The sequence below is a fragment of the Perognathus longimembris genome, chromosome 16 (genome assembly GCF_023159225.1).
Source record: "Perognathus longimembris pacificus isolate PPM17 chromosome 16, ASM2315922v1, whole genome shotgun sequence".
Taxonomy (NCBI): Eukaryota; Metazoa; Chordata; class Mammalia; order Rodentia; family Heteromyidae; genus Perognathus; species Perognathus longimembris.
In genome coordinates this window covers 4,643,450-4,671,287 of record NC_063176.1, presented here as the reverse complement: position 1 = coordinate 4,671,287, position 27,838 = coordinate 4,643,450, and the positions used below count along the sequence as shown (strand labels likewise).

General features: G+C 40.6%; 2 protein-coding genes across 2 annotated transcripts in view; both read right to left on the bottom strand.

Annotated features, from left to right (window-relative positions):
• Nucleotides 1-1,021: 1,021 nt before the first annotated feature.
• LOC125365016 (UDP-glucuronosyltransferase 2B31-like) lies at nt 1,022-24,266 on the bottom strand. Its single transcript, XM_048364869.1, has 8 exons — nt 24,197-24,266; nt 21,968-22,037; nt 15,884-16,662; nt 14,220-14,368; nt 7,129-7,260; nt 4,331-4,418; nt 3,280-3,499; nt 1,022-1,298 (listed from the first exon to the last, which is right to left on the bottom strand). The coding sequence occupies exons 1-8, from the start codon at nt 24,264-24,266 to the stop codon at nt 1,022-1,024; spliced, it is 1,785 nt and encodes a 594-aa protein (XP_048220826.1).
• Nucleotides 24,267-26,930: 2,664 nt separating this feature from the next.
• LOC125365015 (UDP-glucuronosyltransferase 2B17-like) overlaps nt 26,931-27,838 on the bottom strand; it is a 56,076-nt gene continuing 55,168 nt past the window's right edge. The window contains 1 exon segment of the mRNA XM_048364868.1: nt 26,931-27,154. Within this exon segment, the coding sequence (XP_048220825.1) occupies nt 26,931-27,154 (224 nt within the window).

The following is a 27,838-nucleotide window of genomic DNA, read 5'->3' as shown; positions in this document are numbered from 1 at the left end:
TATGGTGATCTATGTTACCCCTTCCATCATTCTCTACATATTTAGCATTGTAGTGGGTCTTCCTGAATGGAGAAAAGAATATAATAGGGGAATGTGGCCTAGTGGTGGAGTGCAAGCCTCATATACATGAAGCCCTCGGTCTGATTCCTCAGCACCACATATATAGAAAAAGCCAGACGTGGCGCTGTGGCTTAAGTGGTAGAGTGCTAGCCTTGAGCAAAAAGAAGCCAGGGACAGTGCTCAGGCCCTGAGTCCAAGTGTCAGGACTGGCAAAGAGAGAGAAAGAGAGAGAAAGAGAGAGAGAGAAAGAGAGGGAAAGAGAGAAACAGAGAGAGAGAGAGAAAGAAGAGAAATAATTTTATTTCTAAAGAAATTAAGAATGACTATGAGGGAGGAGGTAACAAACAGTACAAGAAATGTACCCAAGGCCTAACATATGAAACTGTAACCTCTCTGTACATCACTTTGACAATAAATAGAAAAAAAAGAATGACTATAGAGGGATGTAAACATGTCTTTTAGGAAGGGAATGATGCATTATTGGTCACAAATAGAAAAAGTAAATCTTGTTGCACAAGTCTAACTACTGAACACCTTACTTAGAAATAAAAAAAACATCATAGAACATATTTCTCGCAAATGAAATTAAAAGAGATTAAATATTTTCAAAACCTATTCTTAAGAGAGGGGGTCACAATGTTCAAGAAGAAATATACTCATTACCTTACTTATGTAACTATTACCCTCTGACATCACCTTTACAAAAAATAAAATTAAAATTAAAAAACCCCAATTCTTATTACGAGGAAATGTTTTCATGGTGTTATGTCCACAGAAAATTTAGGAAGTACAGCTAAGCTCAGAAAATTATTTTAGGAATTCATTTGTGACATTGGGGTACAAATGTCAAAATCAGCCTTCAGAAAGTAAGTTGTTGAAGTTTCCTAGGAAGGAATCTACTCCATCACACACTCTTCTTGCTGGAATGATCCACTGGCCCCCAGCTTCAGCAGAGACACAATTAGGCTCTTTTCTTTTTTCCACTTTTAGTGAGCTTGCGGCAACAAAAGAGGCAGCATCGTGTGAAGATGAAGATGACAGCAGCCACGCAGGCCAGCAGGAAGCCAATGACATCCAGAGAGTGGTACTGGAGCCAGGTGAGGTCGTGGACAGCTGGGCGGAGGTGCTTGGCTCCTTTGTGGCGCATGACAAACTCGATCCAGAAGACAGCTCGGTCCAGGGGCTTCACGGGCTGATCGTGGTGAATTCTCGATAACCTCATTGCGTTTTCTTTATAGCTAAAAGGAAAACACAGAGACATGCATCTTAAAAGAATTTAATATTCCTGAATATATTAAGCCTAGCAGAGGTTGTTAAAGTGCCATATACATAATGCAAGTTAAATCAAATGGGCCTACTTAGTGTTTTATGTTCATTTGCCCACACACAGTATTTGCTGTTTAAATGAATACATTAATAGAGCAATATATATTTGAGAAGTTGTGAACATTTTAAAGAACCACCTTGTCCTAGTAAGTGAAAAGCCTCCTGATGAATCTCTCTTTCCAGTCTTCTTAGCTGCCTTTTTGTTTTTATTTTTAATCACAAAGCTAGAATTAGTTGTACAGAAAGGCTCGAACAATAATATTACTTGGCTCAAAATGTAGTGTCTCCTGTTAAAAAAATCTATTTCTCTTCTTGAACTTGATAACTTTAAAATGGAAAAACTGTCAATTTTCTCTTGTCACTTCGCCTCTGTGCATATCATGTAGACAATGGTTTTCTTTTTTGACACTTAATTTTCTCTCCACTTTTCCTTACAGTTCTTTCCTTACATATCATAAAGCTTCCTACTATCTTATTACTGAAGGAGTAGTGTTAAAGTCAACAGTCAGAGGGACTTTAGTTACCCTATTAGCCTAGCAACCTAAAACTTGTGAAATGAGGGTAAGGCCATATCACATTGTGTACTAGAAAAAGTTATGTGAATTAAATGATAGGAAGGCATCATAGAAGTTGGAGCATGATTTAAGTAATAGGATGCCTAACTAACAAACTAGAGCTCAAACCTTAGTACCACTAAAATTGAAAAGCTCAATTACTTGAAGTAGCCTTTCCATTTGTGCAGTGCTATGATTGGCCTTTCCAATTCCATTGTGCTGTGATTCAAGTGGTACAGCACCATCTAATAAGTATACTGTTGTTAGTTGAAAGCTTTGGAAAATCAAGTAAATTTCATGACTGTGAAGATCGAATATATTTCATATAATATATGTATATAATATATCATATATTTGAATTATCTAAGTTAGATGTGCTACTTTTATGATATCTGTATTAATTAAATTAATTAAATATGTAACAATGATAATAAACTGAGGGTTTTTTTGGCAAAAGATTTATTTGATTAAAGCCAGATTTTGCTGGCTCACACCCGTAACTCTACATGGTCAGGAGGCTGATACCTGAGGATACTGGTTTAAATTCAGCTCAGATAGAAAAATCTCTAGACTATTTCTCCAGTTATCCACCCAAACAGCCAGATATGGAGTTGTAGCTCATGGTAGAGTGATAGCTTTAAGTAGGAGAATTCAGAGACAGTGTACAAGACCTGAGTTCAAGTTCTAGGTAAGGCAAAAAAAAAAAAGGAAAAGAAAAAAAAAGAGTATTAAAATGAGACCTTTTATATTTAATTTGACAACTTCTTGTATATTCAAGTTTATCATTCTTCTGAAGAGTAAGTCATATTTTGAAAATAGAGTCATCACTAATAGTTATATACCTTCAGCCAGCATTATTTGTATATGCAGAAATGATTTCACTAATTGCTTACCTAATTAATCTGTGAGATCAAGTACAACTCTGAAATTATGTTCTAGTTGAAAACAAAAACACGTCAGAAAGCTAGGCACTGGTGGCTCATGCCTGTAAGTCTAGCTATTCAGGAGGCTGAGATCTGAGGATCATGGTTTAAACCAGTCTGGAAAGAAAGTCTTTGAGACACTCCAATTAAGTACCAGAAAATTGGAAGTAGCTCAAATTGGTAGAAACCTAGCCTTGCATGAAGAATTTCAAGGTAAGTAACCAGGCCATGAGTTCAAGCCCAGGGGACAAAAACAAAACAAAACAAAAGCAGAACATAAAAAAACAGACCACAAGTGATACACTCAATTAAATTATTACATAATAAGCCTCTTGAGAAAGGGGATGAGATGCATTGCTATTGATGATAAGAATCCTTCTCTACATATGATCCAATGAAAAGGTAGTTCTACTCACGAAGGGTTGTGAATGACGGCCTTCAAGGCATTGAGAAGATCTTTACTTGAAAACGTGGTGAAGTCCAGTCTTACAGCTGCTCCCTTGGCCTTCACCCGGGCAATGTTATCAGGCTGATCCGCAAACAGAGGAATGCCCACCATCGGGACGCCATGGTAGATGGCTTCATAGACACCATTGGTGCCACCATGGGTGATGAAGGCCTTGGTTTTTGGGTGACCTGCATTTGGGTGAATTCCCAGAAAGTGCTCAAGTGTGCGTGCGTAAGGATTGAGTGGAGAAGGGTACACAGAACAGGGTGTTAAATATCAGTGTTTTCTAGACAGCATGCAGTGTAGTCATGCAACTCCACTGAATTGTAAACCTCAGAGTAACCAGTGTCTAAGTGTCTAAGAGGAGAGGGTAGACTCATTGAAAATATTTTGTGGGGCTTGAGGCTTGAAAAATGAAAACAAAGTTGACAAAAGGAGAAGAACAAAACCAACTGTTTTTATAGAACATTAAAAAAAAGATGTAGTGTGTTTAATTGGAGAAAAGTGGGGGAGAGGTGTTGTAGCATGGAAGAACTAGTGAGGTCACTGTGTGTTATATGGAGGGTCTCAGAGCATTCTGGATTGAGACAGAAAGCTCTGGTGCTGGTATCAAAAGAGCCACGGGCCACACTTCAGTGAATAATGTCCTACCATGTCACAAGAATACTTGTGCATTTATCACTAGGAAAAATGTAGGACTCCTAGTACGATAAGAGAAGAGGTCATTCTCAGCCACATTTCAAATGCATCTGCAAACTGGAAAATAATAAAATGTAAAATATGAGCTAGAGGGACATTTACAGACTGTCTCTCTACCTAGAGAGAATGTGGCTGTGTATCCTAACATACTAAAACATACATTTATTCATACTAAAAGTGTGAAGTAAGTTTAATGCTAGAGGTTTGAGACAATAAATACTCAATACACTTTTTTCCTATTGAACTATCATCATGTTCAGGATGTGCTGGGTTACCTCCCCCCCCCCACCATTTTTTCTGTTTACTCCCTTGAGTTTTACCAAGGAGGTCATTCTGGGGGATCCACTTGTACAGCTGAGTGTTGGGTGCTAATGTATCTGGTGTGTTGCCCTCATATCTCCATAAAATCTGTTAGGCAGAGAAAATATTATTCGATATGTCAAATGTCAAGTCATAGCATGCTTGAGTTCCTAGGAATTCAAACAGAGATGAGTCCTCCCCTTGTAGTGGACCCTTCAGAAGAATTGAAGAGAGTAGCATGTTGAACATTTTCCATTGATTAGATAGGGATTAAATAGGAAATAGGGATTAGATAGAAAAATTTGGGCCTGTAAATATGGCCTAGTGGAAAGAGTGCTTGCCACATATACATGAAGCCCTAGGTTCGATTCCACAGTACCACATATATACAAAAGCCAGAAGTGCCTCTGTGGCTCAAGTGGTAGTGTGCTAGCTTTGAGCAGAAAGAAGCTTGCAACAGTGCTCAGGCCCTGTGTTTAAGCACCAGGCATGGCAAAAAAAAAAAGAAAGAAAGAAAAGATAAGACATTATTATGTAAAACTATTGCCAAAGGTATATAAATGAGATTACCTACATTTCACGGACTATATAATCAACTAAGTATAACTATTAATGTAGAGTAAATTGTATGTTATTATATTGTGGAACTTGCTTACTTATGTATGTTTTGTTTCATGTAGTTTCTTCTAATGCTGAAAGTTTGGTATTTTTCATATTTGTTCATTGATTTTTATTGTAAGGGTGATGTACAGAGGGGTTACAGCTACATAAGTAAGATCATGAGTACATTTCTTGTCGAACATTGTGAGTCCCTCCTTCATTTTCTCTCACTTTCCCTCCTCATCCAACTCCTCTACTACCAAGTTTGTAAGGTTCTTTTCCAACATGGTGTCTTGTTGTGAGTATCACTTCTGCATTGGCTCCACCTTTGTCTTTTTTCTAACGTGGATTGTAAGAATTTAATTTTGTATTGCTTTTACCCTACCTTGGTTCATGTTGGGAAAAGTTTATTTGTGTCCATTTGTACCTTAACTTATTGTAATTGGTTCTACCTTATCTGTAAAAAAGGAAATCTTGTAGTTACTTTGAAAAATAAGTTTATTTAATTGTTCCAAGTAGGAAATAGTTACAATTTCTTTCAATTCAAATAAGCACTAATCACTAGAAAAAATTGCATGTCAATTTTAACTCTTATTCCAGAAGGTGCTCATATAGCTACAGTTAGAATTTCTTGTATGAGCAACAGTCCTGGGGCTAGAACTCCAGACCTGGGCACTATCCCTGAACTCTCCTTACTCATGGATGGTACTCTACCACTTAAGCTACAACTCCACTTCTGGCTCTTTTGGTTAACTAGAGATAAGAGTCTGAAGGATTTTCTTGCCTGGACTGGCTTTGAACCTCAATCCTTAGACCTTGGGCTCTGAGTAGCTAGGATTACAGGCATTAGTCACTGGCACCCTGCTTAGAATTAGAAGTTTTTAAGTTTTAAGAAGAGCTTGGAGTGTAGTGGGATCAAAGGGAGAGGGGTAGACAAATGAGGAGGTGAAGAGGTAGAACATGCAGTCATGAATCCAAAGCATATCCCACAAAATCCGGGGCTGAGGATATGGCCTAGTGGCAAGAGTGCTTGCCTCGTATACATGAGGCCCTGGGTTCAATTCTCCAGCACCACATATACAGAAAACGGACAGAAGTGGCGCTGTGGCTCAAGTGGCAGAGTGCTAGCCTTGAGCAAAAAGAAGCCAAGGACAGTGTTCAGGCCCTGAGCCAAGCCCCAGGACTGGCCAAAAAAAGAAAAATCAAGAAGACTAAGGCAAGGGGTAGATAGGAGAGGGATGGGTGAGAATATTGAAGAAAGTGACATTGGTCAAGATACACTTTATAAGGCAGTTTATAAACTGCTTTGTTAAATCCTTTGTACAACTACTTGAAGATAATAATAAAACAAGAAAAAGAAGAGCTTATCGACAATTGGTTAATAACAATATGGACACTTAACAACAATTGTGATGTTGGGAAAATTTCTTCAACTGATTGCCAATACCTTGATGATAATGTGATTTTAAAATCTGGAAAATTTGAGAGACATTTCTAGGGAAGTTTATTGTATACTAAAACTAATTTCATACATATATAAAATAATGAACTGCTTTCTAATTTTCAAGCTGTCTTCATAAATAAACATGATTTGATAGTATTATGCTTAAATATTCATGCAAATATTAATGTAACTGTGTTTTCAGAAAAACCTAACTTAATGAGAAGTGACATATAGCAGACAGGCAACTAAAATGTAGTCCCTAAAATCCAAATTACACAAGCAGATTGAACTTTTTTCTATGTATCAGAAAAGGCAATTAATACTATCATTTACTGTTCTGGAGTTTTTGTTGTTGTTGTTGTTGTTGTTTTGCCAGTACTGGGGCTTGTACTCAGGGCCTGAGCACTGTCCCTAGCTTCTTGTTTTTCAAGGCTAGCACTCTACCACTTGAGCCACAGCGCCACTTCTGGCCTTTTCTATATATATGTTGTGCTGGGGAATTGAACCCAGGGTCTCATGAATATGAGGCAAGCACTCTTGCCACTAGGCCGTATTCCCAGCCCTGTTCTGGAGGTTTTTCAAAATTCTTTTCTATAATATACTTTTACTCTCTTGGCTCTTCAGCTCTCCTACCTCATGTAGGACAAAGGTAGTCTGATGTGACTTAAGTAGAGTCCTTGTAGAATATAATTTATTTGGGGTTTGTACATTGGTTTACTTTTCAAATAGAAAATGTATTAATATGTTATGTCCACCAGAGGAGCTTTACTTTACCTTCTGTGGAATCTGTGCAAGGGCTGATGCAATTGTATTGGCTCGTTCTTCTGACAGGTTACCGACCATTGACCCCAGAGAAAACACCACAACACCATGGTCTCCAGAGCTCTGGACAAACTTTTCCATTTCCTGTGGATGAAGGATAATCTCCATCACAAAGGAACAATTGCATAGAAACACTTTGAAATTGTTATAATATCTGATCTCAGTTCACTCATTAGCTCATTTTATTTGCAAGGAGATGTATAATATAGAATAATAAGACTCTATTATGTGTGGTTGTGCAAGAGTGTATGCATGGGTTTATATGTTTGACAACAAGAAGAAAAATAGAACCCTCATACACTCACTGGGGTGGATGACCTTAGAAATTATTTTTCTTAGACTCTTAGTTTATACTTGTATTAATTACTAGCTTTGGTTCCTTTAGTTAGAAGTTGAGGGAGTTTGTAACTCGACTTATAATCATCATGGTTAACAATAAAAATTAAAAAAAAATCATGGTTATTTAAAAAAATAAGGAAGGTTGATATGAATGTACTAGATCATTCACAAAACCCCAGAAAATATTTCTAGTGTATGCTTTTTAGCAATAACCCTCTATGTAAATAACCTTAATTTTATTATTGAAGGATACAATCTGAATGTCTGGCTTAAGAAAACAAGATCTGTCAATTTTCTTCCAGAAGGCCTTTCATTCCACTGGCAAAGATGTACATAAATTGTAAGTACTGTATTGATATTGATAGTTTAAGCAAACAGTATTCAAGAAGAAGCAGGAGTAGCCAATTGCTCAAATTTGAGAAATAGGTTTCATGACTAAATCATTTGGAAGACACAGTCAGCTCACTATATAGGGGGAAGTATCCATTAGGAATGGCTAATGCTATATACATTACATATGGAACACTGATTTTTGAAAATATGTCTGGGTAAGCTTACACAGCAAAAATAGATTCTGATAGTAGTGATTTGATTTCCATGCACTATCCTCATTAATATAAATATCATTCAGACAAAGTTAAACAAAGATAAGAATTTAAGTAATCTGAGGACTTCCTGGAAGAGGGCGGAGGAGCAGCAGAGCCCTAGCTGAGCTCCCTTTGACATCGCAGTTCTCCCACTCCAGAGAAACTTTTACTCCTAGAAAGAACCAAAGTAAGTTCTCACAGTACAGGGATTCTGGCCAGTAAGGAAAAACCCACTTTGCGCATCTGAAAACACAGATTTGAGCTCTGGGCGGCGATCCACTGCCACGCCAGTGCCGGTGCCGGCACAGCGCCCAGCACAACACCCCACACTCCCAGCAGCTAAACCACAGCAGCGGCGGTGCCGGATACACGTGGATTGCAGGCTGAGCATGGACCAGCAGAAATTGCAGAGAAAGCATGAGAACCCAACAAAAGACATTCTCACTTGCGCCCACAGAGCAGCTTCTGGAAGGTAGCCCTTCCCCACTGCCAGAGCAAAGCACCATCTTTGACACTGGCATAGGGTCAGACCAGACTGGAACTAAAGCGGGCCTGGGGAAAGCGAGGACAAAGCAGCCATCTTTGAAAAGGGCAAGAGGGACCAACTAGTGAGAGGCAGCTCTGCCCAGGAGAACGCCCCCTGCCCAGGTGGGAGGCTCGTCCTGGGCCGAGGCTTAGCCAGAGGTGCCCCGCCCTGCCAGCTGGAATTCCTAAATTAAAAGCACAAGTGGCGAGCAGCTACCAGCGGCAGGGAACAGAAAGACGGGGAAACAAACAGTTCCTGAGACAGATAAACAGTCCCATCACAGAGGAAGCCCAATTCCCAGCCCGAAACAGAGCAGAATTCCATAGCCAGCTCCACCAGGAGGCCGCCTCGCCCAGGAGGGAGGAACCTCCCCCAGGCAAGCGACTCTCAGCCGGGTAAACCAGGTCAGAGGCACCCCGCCCTGCTGAGTCCACAGGCTATTCAAAGCCAGGCGTTAAAGGCCGCGGCCCCACAGCAGACAGAGGAGCCACAGTTCCCAAGACTGCTCACGTCCACATCTACAGAGGATGCCCAAGGCCTATCTGCAAGCTGTGTGAACCACAGAGACCCAGGATTGCACCGACAGGGGAAGAGGGTCAGAGTAGATCCACCCCCTGCAAACTGAAAGCAAGTCAGACCAGCCAAGCAGCAAAATAGACTGCAGACCATCACAAGAAAACCAGAGACTGAAGAAAGCCCACCCAAACAAGAACGACTCTATTTTTTTTAACATTTATTAAACTCCTTTTTTTTTTTCATTTCTGAGACATCGTTGGTTTCTTGTTATGCATTTTTTGTTTGTTTTATCAGTTTTAGGTTGTTTGTTTTTCTGTTTTTTTTTTTAAATAAATGTTCTCAGTTTTGTGCATTTGTCTTCTAGTATTTTTTCTTTGTTTCTCTCTTCACATTCTCATTCTTTAAAATTACTTTCCTATGAATAACACCTTCACTCCTTTCTGCTAACCCTCCATTGTCTGCCACTTTAACCTGTTCTTTCTACTGGCTCTACTCTTCTCCACATTTCCATGCCACTGAAGCTAAACCAAAATCATCACTCCCCCCCCCCCCCCCGGCCCTCGTACATATACGCAAGTCAACTAATGTAATCCACCACATCAACCGGAGAAAGGTAAAGAACCACATGGTTATATCTCTGGATGCAGAAAAGGTGTTCAATAAAATCCAGCACCCATTTATAACAAAAGCCCTGGAAAAACTGGCATTCCAGGGAACACTCCTTAATATAGTAAAGGCAGTTTATGACAAACCAACAGCAAGCATAATTCTAAATGGTGAAAAACTAAAGCCATTCCCTTTAAAATCAGGAGGAAGAAGGGGTGTCTATTCTCTCCCCTTCTCTTCAACGTAGTACTAGAATTCCTAGCCAGAGCAATTAGGCAAGAAGAAAAGATAAAGGGGATCCAAATAGGAAAAGATGAAGTTAAACTTTCTCTCTTCACAGATGACATGATCCTATACCTAAAGAACCAACTAGACTACTTCCAAGGTACTAGAGCTGATCCAACACTTTGGCAAAGTTGCAGGATAAAAAAATAAATCCTCAAAAATCAATGGCACTTCTATATGCTAATGAACTGAATGCTGAGGCTGAAATCAGGAAAGCAACTCCTCAATAGCCTCAAAAGACATAAAATACCTAGGAATAACCTTAACCAAAGAAGGGAAAGACCTCTATGTTGAGAACTTTACAAACATGAAAAATGAAATTATGTCAGTACTAAGGAAATGGAATAACCTCCCATGACCATGGATTAGGAAGATTAATATAATCAAAATGGCAGTATTTCTAAAGGCTATCTACAAATTCAATGCAATACCCATTAATATCCCAACACCATTTTTTTAATGAAATAGAGGCAGCAATCAAGAAACTCATATGGAACAATAAAAGACCCAGAATAGCAAAAACAATCCTAAGCAGAAAGAACAGTGCTGGAGGAATTACAATACCCAACTTCAAGCTGTGTTATAAAGCTATGGTAATAACAAACAGCTTGTTATTGGCACCTGAACAGGCCTGAAGACCAATGGAACAGAATTGAAGACCCAGAAATGAACCCACAGAACAATGCCTACTTAATCTTTGATAAAGGAGCTAAAACAATAGTCTGGAAGAAAGATACTCTCTTTAACAAATGGTGCTGGCAAAACTGGTTCAACACATGCAACAAACTAAAACTAGATCCTTATATATCACCCTGCACCAAAATCAATTCCAAATGGATCAAAAACCTTGAAATTAAAGCAGATACCCTGAAAACACTTAAGGAAGGAGTAGGAGAAACACTTGGGCTCCTTGGCACAGGACAGAACTTCCTAAACAAAGACCCAGATATGCTCCAAATCAAAGAAAGGATGGACAAATGGGACTGCATCAAACTTCAGAGCTTCTGCAGGGAAAAGACATAGCTCGCAAGATAAACAGAAAGCCCACAGATTGGGAGAAGATCTTTACCGGCCATTCAACAGACAAAAGCCTCATATCTAAAATATATGTAGAACTAAAAAAATTACCTTCCTTCAAAACAAAATCGCAAAGAAGCAATAGCCCCCTCATCAAGTGGGTAAAGACTTAAAAAAAAACAAAAAACTTCTCTGATGAGGAAATGAGAATGGCCAAGAGACATATGAAAAAGTGCTCTACATCACTGGCCATAAAAGAAATGCAAACCAAAACAACATTGAGATTCCATCTCACCCCAGAAATAATGTCCTATATCAATAAAACTAACAATGACAAATGTTGGAGGGGATGTGGCCAAAAGAGAACCCTACTTCATTGTTGCTGGGAATGTATACTGATTCAGCCACTCTGGCAAGCAGTATGGAGATTTCTTAGAAGGCTAAACATAGAGCTCCCCTGTGGCGCAGCAGCCCCACTTTTGGGCATCTACCCAAAAAACCACAAACAAGAATACACTAAAGCCACCAGCACAACAGTGTTCATTGCAGCACAATTTGTCATAGCTAGAATATGGAACCAACCCAGATGCCCCTCAGTGACGAGTGGATCAGGAAAATATGGTACATATACACAATGGAGTTTTATGCCTCTATCAGAAAGAATGACATTGCCCCATTTGTAAGGAAATGGAAGGACTTGGAAAAAATTATACTAAGTGAAGTGAGCCAGACCCCAAGAAACATGGACTCTATGGTCTCTCTCATAGGGAATAATTAGCACAGGTTTAGGCAAGTCATAGCAGAGGATCACAAGAGCCCAGTAGGTATACCCTTATGAACACATAAGATGATGCTAAGTGAAATGAACTCTATGTTATGGAAACTATTGTTATGTCACTGTTGTAACTACTTTCAATGTGCTAAGTGTAACCGTATTATTGATGATCCTCTTGTATCCCCTTCCTGTGGTTGTACCTGCACTACCTTTGTATCTTATCTGAGTATATTGGAAACCGTGTATAGTGGTATTAGAACTAGGAAACTGAAAGGGAATAGCAAAATTGTGAGACACTGGGTAAAAAGACAAACAACTACAAACAACTACAAAAGCAATACTTGCAAAATTGTTTGGTGTAAATGAACTGAACAACTCATGGCGCGGGGCAGAATGGAAAGGGGGAGGGTGGAGGGGGAAATGAGGGAGGAGGTAACAAACAGTACAAGAAATGTATCCAATGCCTAAGGTATGAAACTGTAACCTCTCTGTATATCAGTTTGACAATAAAAATTTAAAAAAAGAATTTAAGTAAACTGTAGATCGAGTAGTGTCAATAGACATATTATTGTATTCCATCCCACAGCAGTAGAATACACTTTTAAAAATTGAGTGCCTTCAGTTCTTTCCTAAGTAAGTCATATATTGAACTAAAAAACAAGGCCAAAAAGCAAATACAAAGTCTGGTAAAATAAAGTCTTTATCTTAGCAAGTCCTCATGAAATCAAAGTGGTAATTAACCTGAAGGTTAACTCCGATTGCACAAACTCATATGGACTCAGTAATATACAATAGAAAAAAAAATAGTAGTTCACTGAGGAAAGCAAATTATGACATATAAAACATTCCCAGCAACAAATAATATGAGGAACACCAAATACTTGTATTTGTGAGATACAGTAATACTAAATAGAGTTTATACTTCTGAGTGTCTACGTTAAAAACAGACACATAAGGAAAATAAATGATCAAATGAGGAATCTTAACCTCTTAGGCAAATAGGGGCAGATGAAACACTAAAGCAGTTGTAGCAAGGATATGATAGAAAGCATGGACCAAAAGTAAGTGAACTTCAGATAAACACAGAATATCAAGAATCAATGAAACAGAGTTGATTCTTTGAAACAGTCAAATTAATAAGCCTTACTTACTTATGATGAAAAGAGAGAAAACCCATGAGTAAACGTAGAGGTGAAAGACAATAAATATAATATATAACAGATATCCTTGTGATGAAGAAGATCTCTAGGTAATATTAAAAGGACGCACACACATTACATATATATTTTTTCCAAATTGATCATATATAATCTAGGACAATTGGGAAAATTTATGATATTAGTATAAAATTCAAATAACAAATAAAAAGTTTTATCAACAGCATACAATGCATTTGAGACAATAACAATCCTCCCAATAAAACCCTAAGGACAAACTACTTAATTTACAAGATTTTTATTCTTTTGTATTTTATGTATGATCTGACAATAGCAGAGATTTAGCTTAATATTCATGCTTTCCTTCTGTTTGCTTAACTGAAGTGCCAGACTTTGAAGTTAGGCCCCATTTTACCACGTGAGCCCCATTTTACGACGTGAACCCCATTTTAGAATTGAACCCTGAGCCAATCAGATTTGTACCTGTGTCCTAATCTTGCTTGCTTGAACGCCTGATTGTTGTAACCTTGTTCTTTGCCTTTATAAGCCCTGTGTAATCACAGCTCAGGGCTCCCTCCTAACCTCCGCTGTGTCGGTGGGTAGGACGAGGCCCAAGTTGCAGCTCGCTTAATAAAGCCTTGCCTTGCTTTTGCATTTCAGAATGTCTGAGTCTCGGTGGTCTTCTTGGTGGTGGTCTTGCGACTTGGCACAACAAACATTTTTGTATTTTTTATGATAACACTTTAATAACACAGAACTTTTATTTTTTAGTTTCCCTATCCAAATAGACCTAAGATCTGTGTTCAGAATCTGTTTCTACTTCCTGTCTCAGAGAGCCACCCTTTGCCTCTGGTATATTGTGGTTACTTAGTAAATATTCTTTGCATGAATCATTTATTCTTCCTTATGACTTCAACAATGAAGGCTCCATTTTACTAACCATGTTCTCCAAAGATTCCAGTTATTCCTCCGTTTATCTCGACAGTCACAAAACCTAGACAATTGCAGTGGTATTGAAATACATGAGTCGACAACCAACAGGATACTTGATTGTACCTCTCACATCTAGTTAGCTGATGTAGACCCCTGGATGAGGAATGCAATGTCATTGCAAAAGAAGAGCAGAAAGATGGAGAGAGAGAGAGAGAGAGAGAGAGAGAGAGAAACAGAGAGAGAAACAGAGAGGTAGGAGAGAGGGAGGGAGAGGGCCAGTCAGCCTACAGGGACAGGTTTACCTCAGGCAGAGGTTTGGCAGGTTTGCAATGGAGTCCTCCCACAAATTCAAAATTTGGTAAGAGTGGGCGAGGAAAGTCCAAATCCCAGGAAGTTCTAATGAGCCATATATCAGCTTTGGCCAAGAGCTCAAGTATTGTAGTGGGTCTTCCTGAAAGGAGAACAGAATATAATAGAAGGATCATGAAGAAGTTTGCTCTGATATAAACCATGTGACTTCCTGAAAAATGTTGGGATGATGTAGGTGAGACATTTAAATATTGTGTTTTGATAAAGGATGTTTATTTATAATGATGCAGGTATGATTCTGTATCTAAAATACATCCACTCAAAGCTATAGAGTATCAAATAAAAATTTAGAAACATTTTGATCCCCAGAATTAATTATTATCACATACATTAAGAAAGCCATCTCACGGGGCTGGGGATATAGCCTAGTGGCAAGAGTGCCTGCCTCGGATACACGAGGCCCTAGGTTCGATTCCCCAGCACCACATACACAGAAAACGGCCAGAAGCGGCGCTGTGGCTCAAGTGGCAGAGTGCTAGCCTTGAGCGGGAAGAAGCCAGGGACAGTGCTCAGGCCCTGAGTCCAAGGCCCAGGACTGGCCAAAAAAAAAAAAAAAAAGAAAGCCATCTCAGGTGGTTTCTACAGTTTAAACAAGAATTTTATGGGTCCTTGATTTTCCAGAACAGATGGTTTTTGAAAGTATAACTAAATTCCTAGTGATGCTGCTGAATTTGGTTCATATTAAGAGGCTGATAAAATTACTCTCCTGCTCTCCAGGAAGAGATGGGGAAGAATTGGTCACAGTCATTAAAGCCTTTCCTGCAGGGGATAGACACTATGTATGTCTAAATAGATATTATTTGTAATTATGAAGGATCATGCCTACAATTATAGACAAATTATTTCTTTGTAAGTGAGAAAACTAAGCTAGAAAAGATGGAACAATTTCCTTAGTGCTACATAGAATTGGTGATAAATCAACTGAAAGGACTAAATATGCATAGCTGTAGACATTAAGACATTAATGAGATCTGTAATTAGTGTTCTTTTTGTTTTTGTTTTTGAGCTAATCCTCGGGTTGAAATCAGGGCCTGGGCACTGTCCTTGATATTATTTGTTTTCAATTTTTTTATGTCATTATACAGAGGGTATACAGAGGGATTACAGTTGTACAAGTCAGGTAATGAGTACATTTCTTTTTGGACCATGTCATCCCTTCTCTCCTTCAGCTTCTTTTGCTCTCTATCACACTTGATCCACAGCTCTATTTGTGGTCTTTGGTGTTTAACTGGAGATAAAATTCTCACGGACTTTCCTGCCTGGGCTAGCTTTGAGCTGTCAGCCTTCTGAATAGGTAGGATTACAAGCCCGAGCTACTAGTACCTGGCATATTATTATTTAAACTGAAGTAAAATTATAGTAAAAATGTACCCAAAATCTTTTGGGAAAAAAAGTATTTGTTCAAGTAGCAGAGTTATTATTTCCTGAAATGTTTCTGAAGAGAAGGGGGCCAGAGACTTGGGATTGCATCTGTAATGTCAGCCCTTCATTTCATTGCTCTGTATTTCCCTTGTGTGCTTAGGTTTTATGTTTTCTTAGGCTCACCTTCAAAGGAACAGAACAGTTAGGGTTAAATCTTCACAAAGTCATAGCTTACCTAGAACTTCACTATAAAACCGATTCCACTTCTTCTCATTAAATGCTTGAAAGTAGTAGTCGAAAAAAATCCCGGTCATCATATTTGTCACCCTCTCCATGAATGTCATTCGATCAGTGAGCTCAGACAGAGCGACAGGCACGTAGGAGGGAGGGAAGGGAAGTCCTCCACAGTGCTTCTCATATTGGCTCCCGGGAGTGAAGCGCAGAGTGTGCAGAAAGGGAATGTTCAGGAGCTCAGCCAGCAGCTCCCCGCAGGGAAAGAAAGGGTCTGCCAGCAGGACGTCAAACCTCGACGCCTGCAGCCTTTGCATTAGTTTCTTGTTCAAAACCATGTCTTTGCAGAGCATTTCAAAAATATCAGAATATTCTGCAAACAGGCTTTGTAGTCTTGAATAAAATTTCCAGGCTGAGTATTTGGGGAACTCATAGGTCCATTCTTCAATGTGCACTTTTAAAAGACTTTCTAACTCCTTTGTATTCAAAGACCTGGTGAAAATCTCAAATTTAAAAGGGGATGGCTTTCCAAACTCCACACCGGTGGCCGCCGAGGATGTCAGCACAGTGACCTCGTGGCCTCTGTGCACGAGCTCTTCCAGGATCACCTTCACGTTCATCCAATGGCTGTACTCCATGGGTACCACCAGCACCTGCCCGCCACTGGCAGACTCAAAGCAGAACATCACTGGCATCAGCAGAAGAAGGGAAGGCCAATTCAAAGGCAATTTGTTCAATGCCAGCCTTCCTTGTGTTTGGCTTGAGTGTCTAAATATATTCTCCCTTACATTCGTGGATAAATCAATCCAGAAGTTAAAGTGTAACTACTTCTTTTCATTGCTCCATAAAGTACACACCATCCAGTCACAATTGCAAAAGAATAAACAGGTCTTGGATGAACCCAGGCTTGCTTATATACTATCTCTTATTTTTTTCTAAGAGTCATACTCCAGCTAAAAGTGAAAGATGTTGAACTAATACCTCATTCTGGTTAAATATCATTTTGGAGTCCTGGGAGCTGCCTTGGGGTGGACCTGAAGGATTTCACCAGTTCCAAGCACCACACCCCATAGACTTCCTTCACCTTAGGCTCTTTTGCCTCATGGATTTGTTATAATGTACAATACCTCTTACACTGTCATGCTGCTGCCAGTAATCACAGAAATGGCAGGACAAAGGACAGACCAGTGCAATAGTGGTACTCACTGGACACTATGTCGGAAATGTACTTTCCAACTTGTGAGAGAGGAAAGTACGGGGGGGGGAAGCAGGAGAAAGTGAGGGAGGGCAATTTATATAACTGTAACCTCTCTGTAGATCACCTTTACAATCAAAAAGCAAATGATAAGGAAAACACTGGAGAAAAAAAGCTGTGAACAAAGTGAATTCTATTAAAAACTCTATGGTGGCTAAGCACCAGTGGCTCACATCTGTAATCTTAGCTAGTTGGGTGTTGGATATCAAAAAGATCATGGTTCAAAGACAGAAAAGTTCATATCATCGTTCTCATGGAGCAGAATGTTTGAGCTCACAGTTCACGCAGGTCAGAAAAGTTCACAAAACCCCATACTTACATCAAAAGTGGAATGTGGGGGCTGGGGATATAGCCTAGTGGCAAGAGTGCCTGCCTCGGTATACCCGAGGCCCTAGGTTCGATTCCCCAGCACCACATATACAGAAAACGGCCAGAAGCGGCGCTGTGGCTCAAGTGGCAGAGTGCTAGCCTTGAGCGGGAAGAAGCCAGGGACAGTGCTTAGGCCCTGAGTCCAAGGCCCAGGACTGGCCAAAAAAAAAAAAAAAAAAAAAAAGTGGAATGTGGGTGTAGTCACCTGTCACGCAGATCCTAGAAATCCATAGACAAGGCCATCATCGTCCAGGTTGACACAGGAAGAAAGAAAGAGCCTTTTCAGTCTCCTACTCCACGTTGTGAAGGGCATGTGAACACTGAAGGACTCTCAAGGCCACTTTGGTATTCCCATCCAGTAACCTGTTTAGAACAAAGATGTCGGGGTCTTTGGCCCCCAGCGCTCTCCTGACCTTCGAGAGAGATGGGGAAGCTCACCCCGATCAGGGCGGGCCAAGAAAGGAGAAGGGTCGACAGACGCCCACACCCAGCCCCCCCTCACCGGAGGACAGTCACACGGGTCTGGGAGAATGTCTGCACCCGACTCGCTTTATTGAAATAAGCTCCTCTCTTAAATAGGTCGGAGAGGGGCAGGAAGGGGAGGGGTGTACACACACCAATCTAGGGACTGTGAGGGGCGGCCTGAGCGGTCGGTCAAGGGTGGAGGGCCAAGGGACCAATCCTAAGAGGCGGCCTAATTCTATGTCACAACCCACAGGACCACCTCCGGGTTCACCACCAGGGGCCATCTTGGCCACACATGGTTCCAAAGCTGGGAGGCGGGGCCAGCTGGAACCATCTTTCCGGCATAATAGACACGTGTAACCCCAGAGCTGGGAAACAGGCGGGTTGGGCTGGGACTTCCTCTGAGGCAAGGCATCCAGGCACTCCCCACATCTCCCCCTTTTTGTTTTTATTAGCAGGTGGCTGCCCTACTCCAGAGTGTGCCTGTCTTAGGTTGCCCTCCTCTGAGGATATTACCCGTCATTGACTACCACTCTAGCTCTTCAAGCAAACCTACCTACAGGGCCTGCCAGCCCAGTAGAAGCACTCGGGGTGGGGGGGGGGGAGAATTGGCACTCAGGAGGAGGCCCTGTTATTTTTGTCTCTGGCCTGCACATTCTGGTAGGCTGAACATTCTGGTAGGGGCCATGGACAACCTCATAGGGTTCCCAATCGGTTAAAGGCAGCATATTGCTCTCAGACCACCATTAACTGGACAGCTCTGGCTCATTGCTTAAGAAATAGGAGAAGCCTATCAACCACGCAAGGGCCAAATGTAAACACAGGATCAAATGTAAACACAGCACCAAATGTAAATACAAGGATCATGGGGGATCTCTCTCACAATGGGGAGAAGTTAAGGGTGCCACCCATTTAGCTCAGTCAAGGGAAAATTGGAGTTCAGCCCAACTGGAGTTCAGCTGGTCAGGATAAAGCAGGCAGAGTCTTCCTTCTCTGGCAGTGAGCATGTCCAGGCCTCAGCGATTCTGGAGGACCACGGCAGCTAAGGAGTCGAGTTGAGATTGCAGATCTAGGATGGTGCTAGCAACCCTGAACCAGGGGGTAGGGCTGGGCGACTGGAAGGAAGGGAGGCTGGCTGCCTCCATTGTTGTCCACAATTGCTGATACATGCAGTCAGGTTTCCCGTGTTTCCAGGAAGGAGCAGGAAGAAATCTACCATGGTCTTTTTCATTCCTAGAGAGAACAAGCAAGGAAGCATACCTCAAGAGGGGGTGCTCATGGGTAGTTATTCTGGTGAACACTATTTTAGGTATCTAGCATGTATCCAAATAGGGCTTGGTTCCCCAATCTGGAAAACGCATACAAAGCCCCTTCCCACACTAATAAGCAGGTCAGGACCTTGCCATGATCCAGTAAGGAGGTCCTTCCATCAGACTTCCACCTTTAAATAAGGTGTCTGATTTGACCAATGCCTCTCAAAAGCCATCAGAGGTTGGTCTTTGGAAAAATTTAAACATGGCTGTCCTTAACTGATCATGGGGGTTACCTCCCCCTTTTTGTTTTATTAATTGGTCCTTTAGGGTCTTATTATGCCTCTCGGTTATGGCTTGGCCAATGACATTAGAGTTGGTAACAAATTAACTACATATAAATTATCAGAAAACAGGTTCATCGGTTTTTGAACATGGGTTAGTGCCAGGGCAACTGCATATAGCTCCTTAAACTGTGTAGACCCTGTAACTGGCTCAAAGTAGTGGGTGTCCTCTTCTCTATTGGCAGGGGAGGAGGTGGACTATATCACTGCGGCAGATCCTGCTTTTCCATCAGTGAAAACATTTACAGCTTTAATAAGGCGTTTGGTAGAGAAAAGTATGGGGGGAGTCCACTGTAACCTCGAAAATGAGGTTACTCATATATTTTTTTTTTTTTTGGCCAGTCCTGGGCCTTGGACTCAGGGCCTGAGCACTGTCCCTGGCTTCTTCCCGCTCAAGGCTAGCACTCTGCCACTTGAGCCACAGTGCCGCTTCTGGCCGTTTTCTGTATATGTGGTGCTGGGGAATCGAACCTAGGGCCTCGTGTATCCGAGGCAGGCACTCTTGCCACTAGGCTATATCCCCAGCCCGAGGTTACTCATTTTGAAGTGCCATACTGGCAGTCCAACCTCCTCACGGTCCTCTCCAAGGCATTAGACACCTGATTATGGTTTCTTTTGACCCACTCAAAATCTGACAGCCGGTAGGGAATAACAAGCACATCAGGATCCTGCCCATAATGTTTCAGGGAAGTATCCCTGCCCTTAATTACCAGGTCAGCTAGCTGGTCTAGCTGGGAGTAAATCCTGGGAACCCGTCCTACTGATGCATGCACCCATTGGAGAGGCTTGCCCACCTGAGTAATGGCGGCTGAGGAAAGCTCTGAGATGGGAAGGACCAAAAGACAAAGGGAACATTTGGGCCTATAATGAGCCAATTGTGCCATATTTTGGGCCGTCTGAATTTTTTGAAATATTACTTGATGTGATGGAGTTATTGTAATAATGTCAGAGGGGGATTTATCCTTTAAGGAGTCAAAAAGCAGAAGCAGATCTTCTGTAGGCAGATGAAGCCAAGGCTTTAACCAGTTAATTTTACCTAACAGTTTTGTAACTCTACCAAAGTATAGGTGCCATCAAATCAAATTATTTTATATTACTTAACCTAACTGGCAGGTGGAATAGAGAACAAATGAATAACAATCAAGAGGGAAAAGGGTCAGGACAATGTTCAGCTTCTTCCATCCTGAATCAGGAGGCAACGTTAGTCATGTATGATGGAGGCAGGCAGGAGAGATGGGTTGGACATCTCCTGCAGTGTTGCCTCCAAATTTCTACACAGACTGGATAAAGATATTAGTTTGGGAGCAGACTGTGGAAGCAGCTTCCTGTAGCCACGGAATGCCACAGTCCATCCAGATAACATACATGTCGACCTGGATCTTATAAAGCAAAATATTAATCCTGGGTCAGAAAAATCTAGGTTAGTAGCCACATTTGCACACTCGTTCCAAAATGATTCTTGTCCCTTGATCTTAAAGAGTTTATGAGAGCACAGGAAAAGAAAAATGGAGAAGTAAAATCTTAGTCTATACCAAAGAATTGTCAGGGTCAGATGTACACTTGACTTTTAGCATAGATAGACATAAAAAATAGCACATTGATTTTACATCATTATACTTATACCACATGCTGCACATTTGAACCTTTTGGAGTTTTTCTTAGACACATTTGCTTTTACCCAAACATGATCATTTTGGGTTTAAAACCTGGGTTCTTTTCTTTCAGCTTGGAGTCTGGTGATAAGAGTCAGGATTGCCTCCAGGCAGTTTACTGTGACCCCACCCACAGGGTGTAAAGATCCGTCAAAACTTAAAGTAAGTTAAAATAGTAATTAAAAAGGCAAGTAATTTTTAAACCATGATGCTAGTTTTTACATGTTTTACCAACAGACAGACAGACAGACAGACAGTTGTGTACAATTTTGGGGCACGCTTAGAATTTTTTTTTTCAATTGGCTATGTAAGTTTTCTGGAATTCCAGTGGCAAAATGATATTATTTTGCCCATATTTTAGAACCACGTGGTCAGTTAGAAAACCAAAACTTTTCCTAGGAAACAAAAATTTTCACAGATTATTTGGCAAATGAAGAAGCCACATTTTGAGAAACCAGTTCAGCTCCAATGGGGGGCTGAAGTGGGATGCTATGACCAGAGAAGGTCCAGGAGATGGAAGACAAGACACGAACAGAACACAGACACAATGGCAGTGGAGCTGGTCAGAGCCTCAGCAGGCTCAGAGCAAGACACCTTCACCTTCCAGCATTTGAATTGCAAGGCACATTTGAATTGCAAGATACATTGAATTGTGAAGCCATGGTTGTAGGCTTTAGGGTAGGGGGCAGGGTTACCAGGAGCTGGAGTCTCCACATCCCTGCCCAGCCTCCAGGAATTCAGCATGCCCATTACCTGGGGCAGGGGTGGGAGGCACTTGCTAAAACCCATTCATTGTCCACCAGGAGGTCAATGATAGAGAAAACTGAGGAATTAGCCAACAACAAGCAGAATTCAACTGAACCTCCTGGGCAGCCAGGGGCCATCTCCCCTCCATCCAAGAAGCCGGGGGAGTGAGTGTCTTAAAAGGGCCTTTACTGTCCCCAGGCATTGGGGGGCCTGGGGAGAAATAGGCCTTGAGGGGGGATAGGGTGGGGTAAACCACAAGAGGGGGAAGTGTTCCCAAGTTAATTTCCCTCTTCCTCGCCACTTGTAATACATGGTCCCAAGTAGCCCAGCTGAAGAGATTAGCATCCACCATCCAAGCCGCAGCACTTGCCAAGGTCTCCCAGACCCTTTTGGCCTGGGAGGCTGAGATGTCTACACCTATGCTTTGAAGCATGAGCCTCAGAACCCTCAGCGCCGGATCATCATGCTGCATTTGAGATTGCCCCATCTTTTCCGGGGATACCCTTACCTCTCGGAACTCACTTGACTTGGCTCGCCGATAGCTCTAAACCTATGCTTGCTCGTGCCCCACATTGGGTGTTAGTTGTTGGGGTCTTTGGCCCCCAGCGCTCTCCCGACCTGCAGGACAGATGGGGAAGCTTGCCCCAAATGGGGCGGGCCAAGAAAAGAGAAGGGTCGATGGACCGCCCCCACCCAGCCCCCCTCGCCAGAGGACAGTTAGACAGAGTCCGGGAGAATGCCTCACCCATCTCGCTTTATTGAGGTAGAGCCTTCTATTAAATAAGGCCCAGGAGCCAATCAGGTCAAAGATCGGCAGGAAGGGGAGGGGTGTACGTGCACCTATCTAGGGACTGTGAGGGGCGGCCTAAGCTGTCTGTCAAGGGTGGAGGGCTGCAGGACCAATCCTAAGAGGCAGCCTAATCTATGTCACAGCCCACAGGACCGCCTCCAGGTTCACCACCAGGCGCCATCTTGGCCACATGTGGTCCCAAGGCTGGGAGGCGAGGCCAGCTAGAACCGCCTTTCTGGCATAATAGCCACACCTGACCCCAGAGCTGGGAAACAGGCGGGTTGGGCTGGGACTTCCTCTGAGGCAAGGCATCTGGGCATGCCCCACACAAAGGTACATTCTAAATGTTCAACCTAGATTTTTAAGCAAGATCCTGACTCATTGTCACTGCACAAATCAGTTATTTCTATTTACAAAAGAAAGGCTTTGAATGTGAGAGAAATGTAAATTCAAGGTTATAAATTTCAATGCCCTTAATTTAAGAAAGTTTCATTGCTCATTTTTTCTAATATCCAGAAGTTCCATTAGAAATACCTTAATGATTGAACAAACACATTTTGTTCTGTGAATTGCTTATATTTCACATTCTTCCTACTTGCCAACCCCTTACATGACTGTAACTTTCATCTCTTGGAGCCTCTTTTAAGAAATCCTCACTATGAATGGCAAATGTTTTATATTGCTGCTAAAAATTAAACAGTAATTTAAGAAAACCTTATAGTTAGGCATGCATAATAGCTAAAGTCTATAATGCAGCAATTGGTTAAGCTGGTGCAGAAGATCTTAATTTTTGAGCACTCTAGCACTTGATGAATTTATGGAATGAACTAGAAAAGATAGAGTTTGAAGTTTTCTTTGGATGATAAACACGGTTGTATAAAATTTGGAGAGAAAAGGAAATACTTTTCTTCTGCTATATTTTTGGACATGTTAGTGTGGAAAGCAAGAGTGGCTTAATGAAACGAACTTAACCATTTGGAAGAATCTTGTTAAACACAAGAATTTCTGAAGTAGAATCACAAATGTCACAGGCAAAACAAAGCTTAGGGATTAATGCACATGTTATTTGAAATTCAGAATTTCATCATAATTTAGAGATAGAAAGATAATTTGATATTTTTTCCAGTAGTTTGTGTTTATCTTTTATTAGTGCTTAATTATTATATAACTGTAAAATTGATTGCCTCCTTTTTTCTTTTTTTTTCTTTTTGTTCTGGTCTTAGCGCTTGAACTTAAGCCTTTGGAACTGTCCTTGAACTTTCTTTGCTCAAGGGATGAAATCTACCATTTGAGGCATACCCCCAATTCTGGCTTTTCATTGCTAATTAAGGATAAGAGTCTTAGGAACTTACCTGCTTGGCTTTACCTCAAACCACAATCCTAAGATCTTAGCACTTAGCCACTAGAACCTAGCTTTCTTTGTATTTCTTGATCCTATTACTTACTTGTTCGACTATTACCATTTACTTGCCTTTTCTTTTTAATGAACCTCTTCTGAAACTTCTGTTTTTGCATGTTTACTATTATACAACAAAAAGATAAGAAATAGAAAAAAATAGGAATAATTGAGTTCTTCTCGATTTGTGAGAAGTAGTGTACTGATATTTAGAATACTTTTAACTATTTATATTTTGAAATATTAATAGCATTTCAAACATGTTTGCTAATGTTGCCATTATCTTTGTTGTTAGTATTATGATTATAGACCCTAATAAGAAGGCTGTTTTCATTGAGACATTGTAGGCCCATGTGATTTATGTTGAAATGATTATATCTGATAGGTAAAATGAAAATGTGCATATACAGACAATGATTGATAACTGTAAATTCCAAGGTGCTATAGGTGGAGAGTATAGCAATTGCATTTAAAGTGACTTTTCTCCTTATTACTTAAAAAATTCAAAGATATGGCTGATTTTCAGGCAGTATCAGTGGTGTTACTAACCTTAATATACTTTTGTTATACAACAGGTAAAAATAAAATACCCGTAAAAAAAAACCCTAAAGCAAGATCCTTATATACCACCCTGCACCAGAATGAATTCCAAATGGATTAAAGAATCAAGGTAAAAGTAGATAGCCTGAATAAATTGTAAGAAGGAATAGGAGAAGCAGTAGGGATACTTGGCACAGGTAGAAACTTTCTTAATAAATGCCAGAAACACAACAAATCAAAGAAAGGTTGGATAAATGGGATTGCATTAAACTGCAGAGCTTCTGCATGGCAAAGGACATAGCAAAATAAATAGAAAGTTCACAGATTGGGAGAAGATCTTCACTGACCATACAACAGACAAAGGACTCATACCTAAAATGTACTTAGAGCTCAATAAATTAAGTTCCCCTAAAACAAATCCTCAAAGAAACAACGGCCCCACCAATAAGTGGGCTAAAGACTTAAAGAGAGACTTCTCTGAAGAGGAAATGAGAATGGCCAAAAGGCACATGAAGAATTGTTCAACTACCCTGCCCATAATAAAATAAACGCAACATTGAAATTCCACCTCACCCCAGTAGAAATGGCCATTATCAAGAAAACTATAAACAACAGATGCTGGTAAGACGTGGCCAAAAGTGAACCCTACTACACTGCCGGTGGGTGAGAGTGTAAACTTGTTCAATTACTCTGGAAAGTAGTGTGGAGGTTCCTCAAAAGGCTAAACATAAAACTACCCTATTACCCAGCAACCCCACTTTGGAGCATTTACCCAAAGGATCACAAACAAGACCACACTAAAGTTACCAGCACAATCATGTTTATTGCAGCACTATTACCATAGATGGAGGAAAACAACCTTTAAAGGGATTGTGTCTATGGTTGGACTCACTTAGAAATTTTATGTTTTTATAACTTCAGTGCAATAAAAATGTGTTTTTTCATGTTAAAAAAAATTGGAACCAACTGAGATTCCCTCAGTAGATGAATGACTCAAGAAATTGTGGCAGGGGCTGGGGATATGGCCTAGTAGCAGGAGTGCTTGCCTCGTGTGCATGAGGCCCTGGGTTCGATTCCCCAGCACCACATATACAGAAAATGGCCGGAAGGGGCGCTGTGGCTCAAGTGGCAGAGTGCTAGCCTTGAGCAGGAAGAAGCCAGGGACAGTGCTCAGGCCCTGAGTCCAAGGCCCAGGACTCGCCAAAAAAAAAAAAAAAAAAAAAAAAAAAAAAAAGAAATTGTGGCAGATATACACGATAGAATTCTATGCTTCTATTAGAAAGAATGGCATTACCCCATTTGTAATGAAATGGAAGAGCTTGGAAATAATCATACTAAATGAAGTAAGCCAGACCCAAAAAAACATAGGCTGTATGCTTTCCCTCATTGTTAATAATTAGTACATGTCTAGAAAAGTCCTAGAAGATTATTACAATAGTTCAATAGCTACTTACATATGAACTCATAAGATCATGCTAAGTGAAATGAACTCCAAATTATGGAAATATGTGGTTTATCATTGTTGTCATTTCTTTTCTCTTGCAAGTCCTGGGGCTTGAACTCAGGGCCTGAGCACTGTCCCCTGGCTTCCTTTTGCTCAAGGCTAGCACTCTACCACTTGAGCCACAGCATCACTTCTGGCTTTTTCTATTTATGTGATGCTGAGGAATCAAACCCAGGGCTTCATGCATGCTAGGCAAGCACTCTACCACTAAGCCATATTCCCAGCCCCCACTGTTGTTATTTCTAATACACTATGTGAAATTCTTTCTTTTTTATTTTTATCTTCCGTATGGTTTAGCCCTTGCTCTCATTGTATTTGATTTTGGTACCTTGAACATTTTATATATGTTTGTCTGAATCAGGGAAGGGAAAAGAAACATCAAAATGGTAACACAAAGAATAATGTAAGAACCAATGTAACAGCAATACTTAGAAGACACTATGAGGTAAACTAACTGAACAACTCAGGAGTGGGGTGAATTGGGGAGGAGGGAAGGTGGGAGAAAAATGAGGGAGGAGGTAACAAGTTAGACAAGAAGTGTACTCATTATCTTACATATGTAACTGTAACCCCTCTGTACATCAGCTTGACAATAAAAAATGCAAAAAGATGATGGTTATGTGTTTGGGGCCCTCCCGGCATATACAGCATGACAGTCTTTCAACAAAAACACTGACAGAGACATACAGATACACACATACACATACACACACATACTCACACACACTTGAGGTTATATTCACAGAGGCTTGTTAATGACCGTCTCCAGTGCTCTGAGCAAGTCTTTACTTGATAGCTTTCTTATATCCACTTGCACAGCTGCTCCTTTGGCCACCATGTGAGCAATGTTATCATGTTGTTCCCCAAACAAAGGAATGCCCACCATGGGAATCCCATGATGGATGGTCTCGTAGATGCCATTAGCTCCATCATGAGTGAAGAAGGCTTTCGTTTTGGGATGACCTATGAAGAATTTTAGCCTCATTAAAATTATCTAGATTGAAATGAAATAGTTGTTTTTAGAGGGAAAGACCATCATTTTTAGCCTTAAAATTATCTTCACAGGCAAAAAGAAGACTATCATCTGGGATTTAAAATGACTTATTCCAGCATAGGGCATAAATTTATTGAAACAAATTAAAGCATTGTTACTTGGAGAACTGCAAGGATGGTTTATCACAGTGTTTCCAATAAATCTATTTAGATAATTGACACATTTTAAGACAAAAATAGAGTAACTTGATGTCACTAATGTGAAGGACGAAATGAAGGAGACTGATGAAAGGGGTAAACTGATGAGGAAATGTTGTGCTCACAACATGATTTATGGACCTGTAAACAACCATCTTTGTATAACTACTTAATACTAACAATAACAGCAATAATATCTATATTTTATGTAGTCTGTATGGTCAAAATTTGGAAATGTTTTATCTCTTTTCAGTTTTGCAATACTATAAATAATAACTTTACAACAATAATTAGTTTTATATACTGGAAATTTTATATTCAAAGTTAGGGTTATAATTTCATTGCAACAATAAGTACATGAATATGAAGAGGCAATGAAAAATGCCTCAGAAACTGTTGCATGTTTTTGACAAAATGCTAAGGAAAATGCTTTCCTTCCCTAACTGTGTGTATAGT

Bases quoted from the DNA above. Each gene is read 5' to 3' on its own strand.
- LOC125365016 (XM_048364869.1), bottom strand. From the start codon at position 24,266: ATGCAAAAACAGAAGTTTCAGAAGAGGTTCATTAAAAAGAAAAGGCAA. The intron at 16,663-21,967 runs GTAATGGGCATG...CACGAATGTAAG, and splicing joins GCCTCCCACCCCTGCCCCAG to GGAGAATATATTTAGACACT. The intron at 7,261-14,219 runs GTAAACCTGTCC...CTTCATCCACAG, and splicing joins CTGCCAAACCTCTGCCTGAG to GAAATGGAAAAGTTTGTCCA.